This window comes from Heptranchias perlo, chromosome 9 (genome assembly GCF_035084215.1).
Source record: "Heptranchias perlo isolate sHepPer1 chromosome 9, sHepPer1.hap1, whole genome shotgun sequence".
Taxonomy (NCBI): Eukaryota; Metazoa; Chordata; class Chondrichthyes; order Hexanchiformes; family Hexanchidae; genus Heptranchias; species Heptranchias perlo.
Window position 1 is genome coordinate 37,581,903 of NC_090333.1, and position 16,774 is coordinate 37,598,676.

The following is a 16,774-nucleotide window of genomic DNA, read 5'->3' on the forward strand; positions in this document are numbered from 1 at the left end:
TTTTTTGATGCTTCCTTAATTTCAAACAGTTTGAACTGTTTAATTATATTAATACAATTACAAATCCAAGTCAAATTACAAGCAACACTCACAGAATGTGTTTCACCACTCAGAACACAAATAGGGACTCTTCGAGTTGATTACAACAATCTACTTAACCTAAATTTCATGAAAAACTAATTGTTCCTGATTCAAAACAGCTTCAAGTTGCTCTCAGACATCTCAATCCGTTAAAAGCTTCTTTTCAGCAGCTCCATCTGTCACACTTTGCTACTCTGTACAATCTAAACTGGAGACAGTAAGCCAGCAGCAATATTAAAGCAAGTTATTCTGAATAATTCAGGCCTAAATCTTTTGTCATTTATTTAATAAAAGCCTTAAAAAAAAAATTACCTTTAGTTTGTTGACATAATGGACATCTTGAGAATTTTTAAAATATACATAAATTTATACATGGCTCAGCTTTAATCATATATTTCAATCAAAACCCTAAAAACCAGAAGGAATGTGTGATTCCACAGTTAATTAATCTTACATGGAGCAGCAGTTGTGAGCGTGTGTATGTGTGTGAGGGTGTGTGTAAAAATGATGTACTAGCACTGATCGTGCTCCATGGTCTTTGTGCACAAGAACACTGATACGAGGATTTAAAGGTGATGTGTGATATATTTGGTAAGGAATGTGTGTAAAATGTGTTTTCAATGGGTATAATTTATATTTTTGGTGAAAATACTATAAATTGATGGTGGTTAATATTTGTCGATTTTGTTTCGTTGAAGAGAAGTGAGACAGGATTTTGGAGAATAGGAGTTTTACGACTATTTCAGATACTGAATTACAGAAAAAGAAATTCATACATACTTTACAGAAAATACTGAAGTTCTAAGAAAGATTTCATCTCTTGCGTTATTTAGTGTTTTCCTTTTGTTGAACAGACAGTGTATTCAACTTTTCCCACAGTGCATCCTCTATGTCATTTATATCTGATTATCTACAATCCAGATTAAGTTTCCAGGGACAGTCACAGAGTACATTCAATGATCAAAACCTCTGTTCTTCTACCACAGTAGAGCTGTTGTGTTGAATTGCTTCAGAAGAACATAAAATTCTCATCTCAGATCAAAGGTCCATAACAAATATACATTAGAAAAACGCTAGTAATTTAGATTGCAAAAGGAAAAAAAGCATTAGCTACGCATTCTGTACTTAGAGCTTCTGTTGCATACGAGGTGGGGAAAAATCAGTTTCAGGTTTCTAAAGAAATATGAGATAAGCGAACTTTTCTGTACTTTCATTTTTACAACAAATTACAGCTAAGAAAAGTTATAAACACTGCAAAGACTCGTTTCCCACTTTCACAGAAACTGCTAAGAATATTACATTTGTACAACTGTCTAAAATGTGACAGGGGTCTCAACATTACACATTTAACAAATGTTTCAGAGACAGACGCAAGTACTGAGCAAGAGGAAACATTGTGGTCTCATGCGGCACATATCTGACAGACACTGAAAAACTGTTCACTTCACAGTTTTTTATATATCATTTCCATCAGCTGAGACAAAAGTGAGTGAGCCACCAGTACAGATTTGGTTGAAACGGTATTTTTTTGTCTGCTCGGGCTGATGCACTCACTCCCATGTTGCAGACCATTTAGTGGCCCAGGCAAGAATCAACAGAACTAATCTCAAATAAGAATGTCTAGTTTATCAGCAGTGGGAGCGTTTAGTAATGGAGGCCATGGGGATGATAAAGTTAACAATTGCATCCCTCCCCTTTTTTACTGACATTTTTAAATTTTAGGTACCTCTGTATTTTATACCATTCAATGCCTTAAAAGGCGGGCAAGCAATATCCACAAGCATATTTAACATTTGAGAAATAGTGATCTTCAAAAATTGCTTAAAATCATAATTAAAACACAATCATTCACCCCATCTATTAAACAACACAAAGTATTTTTCAGTTCCCTCTTGGTTCTTTCAAAGATTTCTCCTACTAATAACTCTTCATTCATTTTTGCATTTCTTTTCTCCTGGAAAAGATGGACACTTTACTGAAACGGTAGCTTTCAAAAGCCATCTCATAAACAAACACATCAGGGTAGACTTCCATCTTTAATGTTTAGGCGTTAAGCTTCGCCCGGGCGGAGCGCAGGAAAGGAAGTATGGCAGGGAGGACTGCACGCCCCTTACAGAACTTCTTTCAGCGCTCCAGTTAGGCAATGCTGAATGCCAAGGTAAAGGTGAAAAACCGCCCATCATGTTTTAAAACAACAGGATAGATTTTAAACTTTGGGTGAACTTCAGCAGAGAAGCCCAAACCTCATTTCCATAAACCCAGTGAGTTACAAGTGCTATTTGGGCATTAACAGGCAGCTCACCGGACGGAGATGCAGGAGACAAAAACATTTCCTGAGTGGCCTAGTCTGCAGCAGTCCGTTTGAGGACCGTTGGTTAGGCTGCTCAATGCCTGGTACCAATGAGTGGAACATATGCCCATTGGTACCTCAAAATTGCATCGGGCTCCTACAAACGGCATAGGGCCCCAATTTGCATAATGCAAATAGACTCCTGCCTGAAACAGGCGAGCGGCTGGATTGCCCTAGTGAAGGTCCCCAAGAAAATGGTGGTGGTCATACCGGGAGCAGGAATGGGCAGTAAGTGGTGCACTGCCATTATCGTGTTGTCCCGCTACTGTCCCATTTCTGCTGAACGGAGGCCATGAAAATCGGCCTCATTATAACTAAAACAGTGCATCTATCAAAAATTTCAACTGCAAATCCTTTTTTTAAAAAAAAAGTTTAATTTTTCTAACCAAAATCAAAGGCAAAGAAATATATGTGATCCATATCTGCATAAAAGGGTAAAGAGTGTTGAACATCTTTGCTTAAGCATAGAGTTTTCTTTCAACATTACAATGCTACAAAGAATTGCATATGCGTACGTTCACTTTTCCTTGTATCTGTGTATGCCTTTACTTTTAGTTTGATACTGTCTCTTATCGCGTTTGCTGACCCTGGTTGCTTAATTGCACAAGTAGGACCTTTGCCTTTTCGGGGTATGTATTGGTTTTGCATCGTATCAAATACTTCTTTGAATACTTTCCACTGTTTGACTGCAGGTTTACCCAATAACTGTTCAGCCCAGTTTACTGTGGTCAATTCATTTCTCATCCCTTCGAAGCTTGCCATACTTAAATTTAAAACATTGATTTGTGACTCTCACTCTCAAGCCCAATATCAAATTCAATCATATTATGGTCACTAGTTGCAAGATATTCCCTTACCATCAGACTGTTAATTAATTCTGGTTTGTCACTCATCCAGTAGGGCTGTTTCCTTGTAGGTTCTAAAACTTATTATTCTAGAAAACTGTACGGCTTGATGCCACATCACATGATGAAGGTACCCTTTAAGGTACTGAACGAAGCTCAGGCATCAAATTGTGACAGGATTGTAGGAAGCAATTTAAGACGAGGTCACAGGATATCCTGATATTTACACCAAAGAGGATGAGGTCATAGGTAAATGGAGCTCATTTCCATTTCAAGCTGACACCGGTGCTAGAAGTGGCAATAAGTAGAAGTCATTCATTCATTCAAATCAAAAGAAAAGTTAATAGCCCAGGCTGGAATCAAGAAACTCAAGAAAGGCCCAAGTTTCCAGCCTGCCCTTTTTGATCTCAAGAATAGAAAGGCAGATGTTCCCCTGTCAAAATGTCAACAATAGATAGATATATCAAAAAAGGAGCAACATGGAATCATGTGGGATCAGTCTTAGGACTCTGATTCAGTAGCCTTGAACAATTGCAAGATGACAGGAAAGTCAAAATTCATAAGTTCAGATCAATATCCTAACACAATATAGAAAACATCTTGCACTGTAAGCTTTGACTACAGGAAAGGTTTGTAATGCCAAAAGAGAAGTTATCATGGATAGTAAAAGAGTGTCACAGCTGCAACCTCTCCTGTCATTTTTAAAGAGTGCATTCTACCACCTGCCCCCGACAGTTGGCCAATCATGGGAGCAACAATCGTGTCAAATACCAAGAAGGAAAGTTCAGAACATTCCAGTTTCTCAGATAGCGGATAAGACAGGATGGTAGTACGGGATAACAGCCTGAAATGGGAAGGTATTGATCAGTAAGGCATATCAATCAACCCAAATAGGAGGTACTTTTTGATCCTACTGGAACTAGTTTCCCTGATCCCCCACCACCCCCCCTCCGCCCACCCACTTGCCTCGTCCCCACAGGAAAAAATAACTCAAGAACTATAACTCAGTGAGTGAAGCGACACACTGAAACATATTCAGGGTAGAAAAATATTTAAGCAGCAGAATTTTGGGGGATGAATTTTGTACTTTTCAAGGTGAGAAATGCCAATGTTGTGGAATAGAACCTTTCCATCTTGAGCAATTGATATCTGTATCATGTGCTGCCAAATCAAGTAGAACGAGGACAAATGCACAGTAAAGTTACCTCTGCTCTCTCCCAACATTGTGCCTTAACCCAATCTCAGAATAGCATGCCCTACTTCACTGGGTTAGCAAAAAGTTAGTTGAATTTTGTGCAAATTTGTCAAGGGAGGCAATATACTTAGAGAATAACTTTTCAATAGATTTCCTTCAATATATTTCATACGTAACAATGCAAATAATACAATTAAAGAAAGTGACACTTCATTCACCACATTTTTAAAGTACTCACTCTAAGCAACGCTTCGGAGAAGAATTACTCTGGTAGAACTCATCAGCATCATAGAATTCATCCTCACTGCTGGAATATGAAAAATCTGGGACTGTGTTAGGAGACAGATTTACGTGGCTGGGCGAAGTGATGCTGCTGCTTGGTGCTGACGGTCCACTTCCTAATTAACAGAAACACACGATTGTACTTCAAATGTTAACATGCACTTGTGCTATTGGGCACTTTCTAACATAAGGGATGCAGTCAAATAGACATTCACATACATAAAACCGTATTGCTTACTTTCTAATATGAGTTTTTTCTAAACTGTCTTAAAACGATGTTGAATGTATTATACTATAATAGGCTAAAATAATTTTTTTTAAAAAATAAAAAGTCTACATATTGTTGGATAATCTATAAATAATCCAGCTGCTTTGCGCCATACATTTACTTCCTCTTATGTTTTGTAACACTAACAGTTTTAGCTATCTTGATGCACTGTCAAGGTGAAGTCATCAGAAATATGTGTCCTTTTACCAACTGGAATGCAGTGAATGCTCTTCCTGTGGCCCCATGTATCTAATTCTTTTTAATCAGGTGCAAGTCAGAGGAATAAGTAGAGGCAGCAGCACACAAATGCTGCTGTGAGCAAAGAGCTAAGACTGCAACCCAGAATTAACCTTTACATATAGTACAGTGCGGAAGATCATTTGTTCATCCAAGGCACAGATTCTCTAAAATGGATAGTCACAAGAGTTTTTTTTCCCTGTGGGATGACAGAAATTCCTATTTGCATGTGGAGGCTGACAAATTAAAGAAGAATTGTGTATTTGAAGACAGGCAATTTTACTAGTCTGTCTAATAAAACTGTTCTTAAAAAAAAACCATTGTTTTGTTTTTTTCCATTACTCTGTTTTTCTGCAGATTCTCTTCACTCTCTTCGTTCTCTTCTGTAAGCATTAATTCCTTACATTAATTGCACAGGCACCGGGCACCTTCCAATGTCTCACCCAAGTGGCCACTCTTTAGCTGTGAGCTTAGACAGTGACGCTCAGCAGGCTATAACTGTACAGTACCACAGAAGAGTTCTATCCTGTCCTCACCCAATGACCACACAATTCCAGCAGGAGTTGCTTGAAAGAATCAGGAGCAAGGATCCTGGCCAATTATCCCTTCCCTAACTCTAATATGCAAGTAGGTCAATACAAACAATTTAGCAATGTTCTGTTATACCCATACAACTTAACAGTTCCTGTTGAATAACTGTTGTAATCGTTTTTGAGATGAAATAACAGCTTCCTCAAAGAAGAGGAGCTGTCTTGAATGCAAATGGATAACTGTCATTCAAATGGGGAACAACAGAATGCCTAATTTATTTCACAATACATCTCATGGACCTAAGAATTGATACTAGTTCCCAGGCTCCAAGATTTTTCAAAATTCAAACTAAATGATTTTATTCTCTCTTTACACTTTAATACTTCAGATTTTACACAGTTTGAGTTGCATCTCACTCTTTTCCTGATGTGGTCAGCTTGGAAGTCTCCTTGGCATTGATGCTGATTGGAACAATTTGACCACAATTACGACTAACACTAACACAATTTGAGTAATGAAGCTAATATGAATATTTAGCTCCTTAACTTCAGACAAAAAGACAAGATAATTGGAAGAGGTTGCTAAAACTGCCAGGCACTGTATGACAAGAAACTGTGTTACCGTTTCAATTAGGTATAGTAAGCCATAAATGGGAGTACAATGGCCATAAAGTGCTTGAAAACAGCAGAGTTAAAGCAGTCATTACAAGTGTGAAAATCAGTTCCAGTCAAGAGGTTATCATAATCAGCTTATCTTACTTGATTTGTGTCAAAACCAGTTGTATAATAAGCTGTATACTAAAGGTTGAAATGCAGCATTAAATTCATGCACAATGTTGAATGTGAACTACTGAATTTGCCTTTCATGGCCAGAAAAAAGTAAAAATGCAAGTATGAAACTCCATTAATGTCCTCCTGTTTTTGCCATTCAAGTCTCAACAGGCTGAAAGCATTGATGAGCAATCTGCTCCCAAACCTCTGTCCACACCATTCCTCAGGTCTGCTTCTAGGAGCACAACGAAGGCTGAACAACTCTCACTCCTCTATCTCTCCTGGGTGGAAGGGGATGAGGCAGAGGGGCTTTCCATAACAGTGCAACTGGAAAATAATCCTCTGACCTACCACAAGATTTTCTCACTCATGAAATTAACCACTACTCTACTATTCCCTATTTCTTAAAAAGTCAAATCACACAACACAAAATAAATCTACAGCTGACACAACATCAAATTACATGTTAATAGCTCTGGTCAAGCAGAAAGGTCAAGTATCAGTGGAGTAAATAGGGCCTAACCTTCTATATCCACACATTATTGCAGATGGTTTTCTGAGCATACTTACGAAAAAAATAAAACATCTAACCTGTACTGTTGGGAGTTGGTGTCTGATGGTTACCCATTGCATTAACAGCAGATCCCACAGCCAATGTTGATGGACGCTGTTCTGCTTTACATAACTGAGCAGGCTCTGTAAAAAAAAAAATCAGCAGCAAAACAGCACATTACAGCGTCTTCTTGAACAATAAAGACTATACTGTGCAGTGTTTTGGAATGGAGTCAGAAGAAAGTGCAGCATGTCCTTTTGTGACTAGCCCAAAGTCTCAAATAGTATACGCTGTACTGAAATATTTACAACACATCCTGTTTATTTGATTTTAAAATGTAATACAACATTTCAATGTTAAAAACAAACAGGATTTGCTCTAAAAATAGCTATCAATTTTATCACTTAGTTGAATCAGCAGTGGAGAGGTTCACATCAATATTTTCTATTCCATTAAAAACAATGCGAGGGCTGTTACAAATGTGATTCTAAGCCTGTGAAACAACAAAATGCAGCGTTCTTGCATTGTATTCAATTTGAGCTCTCAGCTTGCGGACACAAATCATCTAATACCACTTCCAGTATTCGTATGATGAATAGTGAGAAGTCATTTACATGCAGCCCAGGATCTTTTTGGCAACCAAAGGTATTAAGGGATATGGGCCAAAGGCAGATATTTGGAGCTAGATCACAGATCAGCCATGATCTTATCAAATGGCGGAGAAGGCACGAGGCGCTGAATGGCCTACTCCTGTTCCTATGTTCCTAGATGCCTTTGGTAGAAACTATATTTTTTTCCAATTATGTATTTTGTATTCCGCATGTTCCTGCTCATTCAATTGCAAAACTCTGATAATGACAATAAATATTACAAATTTGTATCATTTCGCTTGCTGCGAAATCTAGAACTCCATGTTGTCTGTACCATAGACTACTGCAAGTAATGCATAAGGATTGCTATCTAGCCGCACTAGGTTTGAAAAGCTAGTCTAAATTAAAATCTTTATAGCTAAGTTTATAATTTAAGTCCCTTTTATAAGATTTGTAAATTACAGTTGTCATAGGGTTAAAAATAACAAAATATTATTACACTGTGTAGATGTTATTACTAGACACATTAGTAATGAACCAGGATAAATGTGAGATACCTTATTGCTCTATTATATTTCCCCCAATATTTTTCTTTAAATACAAAGTTAGCTTTTTAAAATATACACAAGTTGGGTTTAGTGAAAGTAACAGCTACAGAATTTTTAAATAATTTTTTTAAATTAGTAAATTTTACAAGCGTAAGTGAATTACCCTCTGATTTAGTCCACTTGTGTTCACACTTCTGTTGTCAAAGAATGCGCTACCACAAGGAGTAGTTGAGGCAAATAGCATAGATGTATTTAAGGGGAAGCTAGATAAGCACTCGCGGGAGAAAGGAATAGCAGGATACGATGATAGGGTTAGGTGAGGTACGGAGGGAGGAGGCTTGTGCGGAGCATAAACACTGGCATAGACCAGGTGGGCTGAATGGCCTATTTGTGTGCTGTAGACTTGATGTAAGGAGGCAGTCTACTCACAGGATCCTGCCAATCCCCCTTTGGCCAGTCATTAGGCGGCATGAGTGATCAACCTGTCTGGATTGCCCTAGCCGTTGAAGGGACCACGGTCTTTGCTTGATGCACAACTCAGACAAGGAAATTAGCAAATTGGTATGTTGAAGCTGCAGCCTTCCACTCCATCGCACTAACCATTAGTGCTTCAATGCATAATACCACCATTTCACTCCAGTGATCTAATTTCAACACAGTAGTAACTTAATTGGCTGTGAACAGCAGTTTATAATATTGCCTATTAGTAATGGGATGTCATTATAACAGGAATTGCACGCTACTGTTTGACACTAGATACTAGGTATGTCCTGTCCACAAAAAGCAGGACAAATCCAATCCGGCCAATTACCGCCCCATCAGTCTAATCTCAATCATCAGCAAAGTGATGGAAGGTGTCGTCGACAGTGCTATCAAGCGGCACTTTCTCACCAATAACTTGCTCACCGATACTCAGTTTGGGTTCCGCCAGGACCACTCTGCTCCAGACCTCATTACAGCCTTGGTCCAAACATGAACAAAAGAGCTGAATTCCAGAGGTGAGGTGAGAGTGATTGCCCTTGACATCAAGGCAGCATTTGACCGAGTGTGGCACCAAGGAGACCTAGTAAAATTGAAGTCAATGGGAATCAGGGGGAAAACTCTCCAGTGGCTGAAGTCATACCTAGCACAAAGGAAGATGGTAGTGGTTGTTGGTGGCCAATCATCTCAGCCCCAGGACAATGCTGCAGGAGTTCCTCAGGGCAGTGTCCTAGGCCCAACCATCTTCAGCTGCTTTATCAATGACCTTCCCTCCATCATAACGTCAGAAATGGGGATGTTCGCTGAAAATTGCACAGTGTTCAGTTCCATTCGCAACCCCTCAAATAATGAAGCAGTCCGTGCCCGCATGCAGCAAGACCTGGACAACATCCAAGCTTGGGCTGATAAGTGGCAAGTAACATTCTCGCCAGACAAGTGCCAGGCAAGGACCAGCTCCAACAAGAGAGAGTCTAACCACCTCCCCTTGACATTCAATGGCATTACCATCGCCGAATCCCCCACCATCAACATCCTGGGAGTCACCATTGACCAGAAACTTAACTGGACCAGCCATATAAAAACTGTGGCTACAAGAGCAGGTCAGAGGCTGGATATTCTGTGGCGAGTAACTCACCTCTTGTCTCCCCAAAGCCTTTCCACCATCTACAAGGCACAAGTCAGGAGTGTGAAGGAATACTCTCCACTTGCCTGGATGAGTGCAGCTCCCAACAACACTCAAGAAACTTGACACCATCCAGGACAAAGCAGCCCACTTGATTGGCACCCCATGCACCACCCTAAACATTCACTCTCTTCACCATCGGCGCACTGTGGCTGCAGTGTGTACCATCCACAGGATGCACTGCAGCAACTCGCCAAGGCTTCTTCGACAGCACCTCCCAAACCCACGACCTCTACCACCTAGAAGCACAAGGGCAGCAGGCACATGGGAAAAACACCACCTGCACGTTCCCCTCCAAGTCACAACCATCCCGATTTGGAAATATATTGCCATTCCTTCATCGTCGCTGGGTCAAAATCCTGGAACTCCCTACCTAACAGCACTGTGCGAGAACCTTCACCACACGGACTGCAGAGGTTCAAGAAGACGGCTCACCACCACCTTCTCAAAAGCAATTAGGGATAGGCAATAAATGCCGGCCTCGCCAGTGACGCCCACATCCCATGAACGAATAAAAAAAAAATTAAACTTAAATTTACTGAGAACAGCTGCAATTCAAGTTGGGGGCACAATCCTAAGCCTCCTTATAAATATATTGGAGTTCACAGATTTATATATACAGTAGAAAAGCAATTTGATTGAAGTCTACAAATTTGAAAGATATACACCAATTTGACAGTTAGTTCTTTTAACTTTAGGTACGGCACAGTAATAAAACCAAACTCAATGGCCCAGAAATTCCTCGAATCCCACTCCACTCTGGCAGTGTAATGGGGCGGAACTTCTTGCTGCCAGTCTAGCCTGGCACTGAAACCACGCCAAATCCCAGGGATGGGGTCATTTATAAAAAGGTATGCTTCCAGGGCATACCCCAAGGGAAGAGGGGGGTGCAGGAATATTGATGGCTTTGCTGCTCTGTCAGGAGACGACTTCACCGTGCTGTTGCTTCTCTCTCAACGTTATCTCTGTGTGATTGATTGCCACTGGGAAACTGGCATTAAGCTCCGACTTTTATATTTGTAGAGCCAGTACTTTATATTAGCTGCAGGAAAGATGGAACTGTCAGGATCGCTGGTAGAGCAGGATTAGTCCTGCCTCTTTTATTGATGTCAGGACAGAAGGGGGCAGGTGCAAGAAATGCCTGCCCACAACCCCCCCAGTCAAAATTTTTGGTCATGGGGAGAAAGGGCAGAAACCTGGCAAAACCATATCCCATACCAACTTCCACCCTACCTAGTGCACATTCCTGCCGCCCTCCCAGAACTAGGAATTTTGAGACCAATAACCGTAACAATAAAAATACATTCAGCATTCATGCAGGAAAGAAAAGTAAACATTAATTAATTGTTTTTACTGCAGAAAACTTTCTGAAAAACATTTGCCCACAGATTCTTCCTTATATATCCCCATGCACTAACAGTAAGCCCAAGTTACCAACCGAGTCTCCTTAAAACAATTTGATGTTGTGGAATCAGGTTGTTACCCTATGATACCCTCTCTTCATTTTATAAATAGCATCCTGTGCATAATTAGTCAGTTTTATTTGTCTGGATAAAGCAAACAGTTGTTTACTTCATGTTCTTTCAAACAGTGGCATCAAGGTGACTGGGCATTTGGTAGGTGGAGGATGCTTCAATTCAAAGAGCAATGAAGGCCTTACATTAGCATCGCCAACTTCCTTTTTGAGGGCCACAATGTTTGAAGCCACTGTCCTGAATGCTCCAGTGATGGACAGTTCTGCACCCATAATTTGCGATGTGACAACCTCTCAATTTCAATCATGTCACTGTGGCAGTTGCAAACCTGAAGACAGGCACTTCCCCAATGGGTTAAAAAAGGAAACTATAGGACTGATGGTTCTATTCAAATTACAGTCTTTGCTTAGCTAGGTTTTTTCTAGTGAGTAACTGAGCTATAAAGGGCAGTAAAGTCCCAGGTTTGATGTTCAGATTGTGCTGAGTTACCTTATCTTAGACAAGGCAATAGTAGGGATTCTACAATTGGTCTCAGTGCCTTTGCGTTAGGGAAGAGAACAAGAATGGGCTCAGCTGTGATGCCAACACTTAACATCAAGCCTCACATTTGATAATGATCACTTGGCCAGTTATCTAAAGCCAGCTGATGCCATTGGAAGTACCTCAGCAAGAACTTAATGCCTTTAAGTTCCTTTAATGAAGGAAGGGAGCAGATAATTATTGGTGGATAAAACTAGGAAAAAAAACACAAGAGAGCCTTTTATTGGAGCTCTTTCACTTGTTGTATGGATGCTGAAACCACCCGGTCAGCTTATAGGATTCCTTTCCCTTCGAACACTGGAGATGAGGACAGGGATCAACACAGTGGGAATAGCTCTGTCAACACTCAAAATGGATGGAGACACATGAGGCAGCACGTCAGCCAAGAGCAACAGCTGAATGGCAAGTTAACTAAAAATGACCATATTATATGTATCACTGTCACTCACTATAAGGGATCGCTTTCTTTCTTCCTCACTTCAACATCCTTCACTCATCAAAGCAACTGGAAGATGGGAGAATTACAAAGGGGTAAGTTTCTTAACAAAATGTTCTTCATAGGTTTATTTTCCTAACATATACAGGTATGTGCAATATCTTCGTTTGCAGAATAAGACCAACCTTGCAACACAATCAATCTTGTTTGAACATCAGGAAGACCAAAGCCAACATATTCAGATCCCACCAGCTCCCCTCTCCCTCACTTAGGGTGAGCCAGACTTTTGCAAAACCTTGTCATCCTGTTAAAACCAAAGCTGAACCTCAAAACTCGCATCCTCTCATCACCAAGACCATTTACATCCAACAACTTTGCCCTCTCCACCCTATTGCTGCTGAAACCCTAATTGTCACTTCTAGATTCAATTTCTGCAATGTCCTCCTTGCTGGTCTCTTATATACTTCATCCTCCATAAGCGCCAACTTGTCCAAAACTTAGCTGTCGTATCCTGTCCCAAACTAAGTCCCGCTCGCTCATCACTCCTGTCCTCGCTGATCAACACTGTCCCCAAATACAATGAATTTAAAATCTGAGTTGTCAAATCCCTTGATGGCTTCACCCTATCTCTGCAATCTCCTCCAACCCTGTATCATTTGTACCCCTTATGATCTTCAACTTTGGCCTTTTGTATGTCCTGCGCTTCCTTAACCCCATTTGTGACAGTCTTTAACTACCTCGGCCCTACGCCCGGAGTTACCTCCTTAAATCCTTCTTCCTTGCCACTTCTCTCTCCACTTTAAAAACTTTCTTAAAACCCATCTTAATTCTCCCCTTTATGGGTTGGCATCTGATCCTGAGCCTTTTTACTGTCCCTTACCCCAGTGAAGTGCCTTGAGGATGTTTTAAACATTAACGGCTCTAGTTAAATATTTTGTTGTCTCTTGCTAAATCACATGTCCACTCTATACATCTATGTTACAATTTGACATCTTCCTAAGACAGGGTCTTTTAGTGGGGATGACATCATGTGAATTAAGTCAGTGACTGAAAACTGCAACTATATAGGATCTTTTTGTGAGGTACAAAGCACAAGTAGATCTTTCACTTACTGAACAAGCACCAAAAAGTAACTGTGTTGCTTTGTTTACGAACATACCAATTAACCGCTTTCCAAGTGTGACAGTTTTCTTTTCCTTTTAATGTTGTTAAATAATTTTGTTTAAATCTCCTCAATGATACATTTACAAACAGTAAAATTGAACTAATAGATCCACAAGATTTTGAATTCTGTAGCTGACTTAGGCAGATGATTTTTACATGTAATACCAATGTAATAGTAACTGGAGGATTTTTTTTAAAAAACAGCTCACACTTTTGAAAAAGAGAGCAGATTCTCCCAAGCTTGCCAGAGAGGAACAACACAGTAATTATTTAAAAAAAACAGAATAGTGTTAATATTCTCCAAATCAAAGCCTACTTGTACAAAAAGTTATTTTTATAAATAAAATTGAAAACCTATATAAGTTTCATTTTTCAATCTACAGTTATTGTTCGTAATGAATTCTAGCTTTACATTACACTAATCACTAGATTCTAATTTTGTGCTAGATCAGCTAGACAAATCACCGCAAAATGAGTAAAAACTGTCCTGTTCCCCCATCCCCAAAAACTGGCTTTTTAAAAAAAAGTAATGATTTCATTTTGACCTTTTACCAAATGGAAACAAAATGAGATACTAGTTATAAATATTGAAAAGTTGGGGAAGTAATTGATGAAGCCAGTCATGATACATGTGTCTTTTAGCAACAATAATAGTTCAGGATTCAGTGACATCAGAGTTATTATTCTATTCAGTGGAGTCTATACCAATTGTTAATTTCTCCTCAAATTCAATTTCAAATAAAATGAGTTGCTCAACCTGAAATGGGGGGGTATGATGTGGAGATGCCGGTGATGGACTGGGGTGGACAAATGTAAGGAATCTTACAACACCAGGTTATAGTCCAACAAATTTATTTTAAAATCACAAGCTTTCGGAGATTATCTCCTTCGTCAGATGAATGAATGGGGGGGTAGGCAGAGCCCTGGAATTTGGCTTATAAAGAAAAAGACTTGCATTTCTATAGCATTCATCATGACCTCAGGACACCCCAAAGCACTTTACAGCCAATGAAGTACTTCTGAAGTGTAATCACTTGTAATGTAGGAAACATGGTAGCCAAATTGCATGCAGCAAGGTCCCACAAACAGCAATGTGGTAACGACCAGCTGATCTGTTTAGTGATGTTGGTTGAGGGATAAATATAGGCCGGGCCACCAGGAAAACCCCCTTGCTTGTCTTTGAAACTGTGCCATGGGATTTTTTACGTCCACCCGTCTCATTACGTCTCATCTGAAAGACGGCACCTCTAACAGTGCAGCACTTCCTCAGTACTGCATTGGAGTGTCAGCCTAAATTTTGTGCTCAGGCCTCTGGAGTATAAACACAAACACATAGGCTTGCACACAATGTTGCCATTCACATTGCCTAACAGTATTTCTATTACTGGGTGGGTAAGGAAAGGGAGTGTTATCGTGATTCAATGAGAAAGCAATAATTGACTTGAATAGAGCCTGGCAATTTAATCTTTCTCCTCGAAACAAAAATGTACCACGACACAGTAATGAACCGCCTTTAAAAGATCACACTTTAGGGTTCAAAAAATAAGATGGGGAAGTATCTTCAGTTGAAAGTAGATTCCCCCATCCATAAATAGCATTTTAGAAAAAAATAACTTTGGCTGCTTTTAAGAAATTGCAAACATGCAGTCATAGGGAAGACAATACTTGCATTTATATACCTTTAAATGTAAAGAAAAGTCCCAAGACACTACTCAATTGGGCAGACAGCCACTCTGCTGAACTGTCCAGTCACATGGCAATCTGCTGATGTATGAGGTAGGCACATTATAGTCAGCAAGCCTAAGCACTGTTTCTGGTCCTTCATGTAGATCCTAGTAATCCAATAACATTAAAGATTGGATAACCTATGGACTTGGGTGTACAGGGCACAATTTCAAAATTTGCAAATGACACAAAATTTGGAAGGGTGGTAAACAGTGAGGAGGATAGTGATAGACTTCAAGAGGATATAGATAGGCTGGTGGCATGGGCAGACACGTGGCAGATGAAATTTAACACAGAAAAATGCGAAGTGATACATTTCGGTAGGAAGAACGAGGAGAGGCAATATAAACTTGAGGGCACAACTCTGAATCGGGGTACAGGAAGAGAGAGATCTGAGAGTATATGTGCATAAATCGTTGAAGGTGGCAGGGCAGGTTGAGAAAGCAGTTTTAAAAAAAGCATATGGGATCCTGGGCTTTATAAATAGAGGCACAGAGAACAAAAGCAAGGAAGTCATGATGAACCTTAATAAAACACTGGTTCGGCCACAACTAGAGTATTGTGTCCAGTTCTGGGCACCGCACTTTAGGAAAGATGAGGAGGCCTTAGATAGGGTGCAGAAGAGATTTACTAGAATGATTCCAGGGATGAGGGACTTCAGTTATGTGGATAGACTTGAAAAGCTGGGGTTGTTCTCCTTGGAACAGAGATGGTTGCGAGGAGATTTGATAGAGGTATTCAAAATCATGAAGTGTCTAGACAGAGTAGATAGAGGGAAACTGTTCCCATTGGCGGAAGGGTCAAGAACCAGAAGACATAGCTTTAAGGTGATTGGCAAAAGAACCAAAGGTGACATGAGGAAAAACTTTTTTACACAGCGAGTGGTTAGGATCTGGAATGCACTGCCCGAGGGGGTGGTGGAGGCAGATTCAATCATGGCCTTCAAAAGGGAACTGGATAAGTACTTGAAAGGAAAAAATTTGCAGAACTACGGGAATAAGGTGGGGGAATGGGACTAGCTGGATAATTCTTGCATAGAGCCGGCACGGACACATTGGGCCAAATGGCCTCCTTCTGTGCTGAAAACTTTCTATGATTAAGACTCCAGTGCCTGTTGGAACTCTAATCAAGTTCCATGCACTGGGCTGCAAACAGATAAGCAACAGTTTTACACATACAATTTACGACATGCAGTTTCTGATCTCAGTCATTCCATCGTGGAGAAAGCCAACGAAACACCAATTTTATCCGAGATAAAAGGAAAATGATCAACAGTAACAACATGTATTCATGCAGCATCTTCAACAGAAAAATGTCCCAAAGTGCTTCACAGAGGATGGCCATAAAGCCATTGGAGATATTAGGAGGAGTGACCAAAAGCTAGGCTGAAGAGGTGGGTTTTAAGAGGAAAGGGAGGGATTTCCAAATCTTAGGACCTATACAGCTGAAGACACAGCTGCCAAAGGTGGGCGAAATGAGGGGGATGCTCAAGAGGCTAGAATCAGAGGAACAATGATGGGA

The 16,774-nt window shown here is 40.1% G+C and overlaps 1 protein-coding gene across 7 annotated transcripts in view; it reads right to left on the bottom strand.

Moving 5' to 3' along the window:
• The window catches only part of osbpl9 (oxysterol binding protein-like 9), a 176,799-nt gene that overhangs the window by 39,200 nt on the left and 120,825 nt on the right, over positions 1 to 16,774 (bottom strand). For 6 of the 7 annotated variants that reach the window (XM_067990224.1, XM_067990223.1, XM_067990226.1 and 3 more), the window contains 2 exons: positions 7,151 to 7,255; positions 4,710 to 4,869 (listed from right to left, as the gene is read on the bottom strand). In XM_067990224.1, the coding sequence (XP_067846325.1) occupies positions 4,710 to 4,869; positions 7,151 to 7,255 (265 nt within the window). The remainder of the gene's footprint in view (positions 1 to 4,709; positions 4,870 to 7,150; positions 7,256 to 16,774) is intronic. The other variant, XM_067990225.1, reaches the window with a different exon arrangement.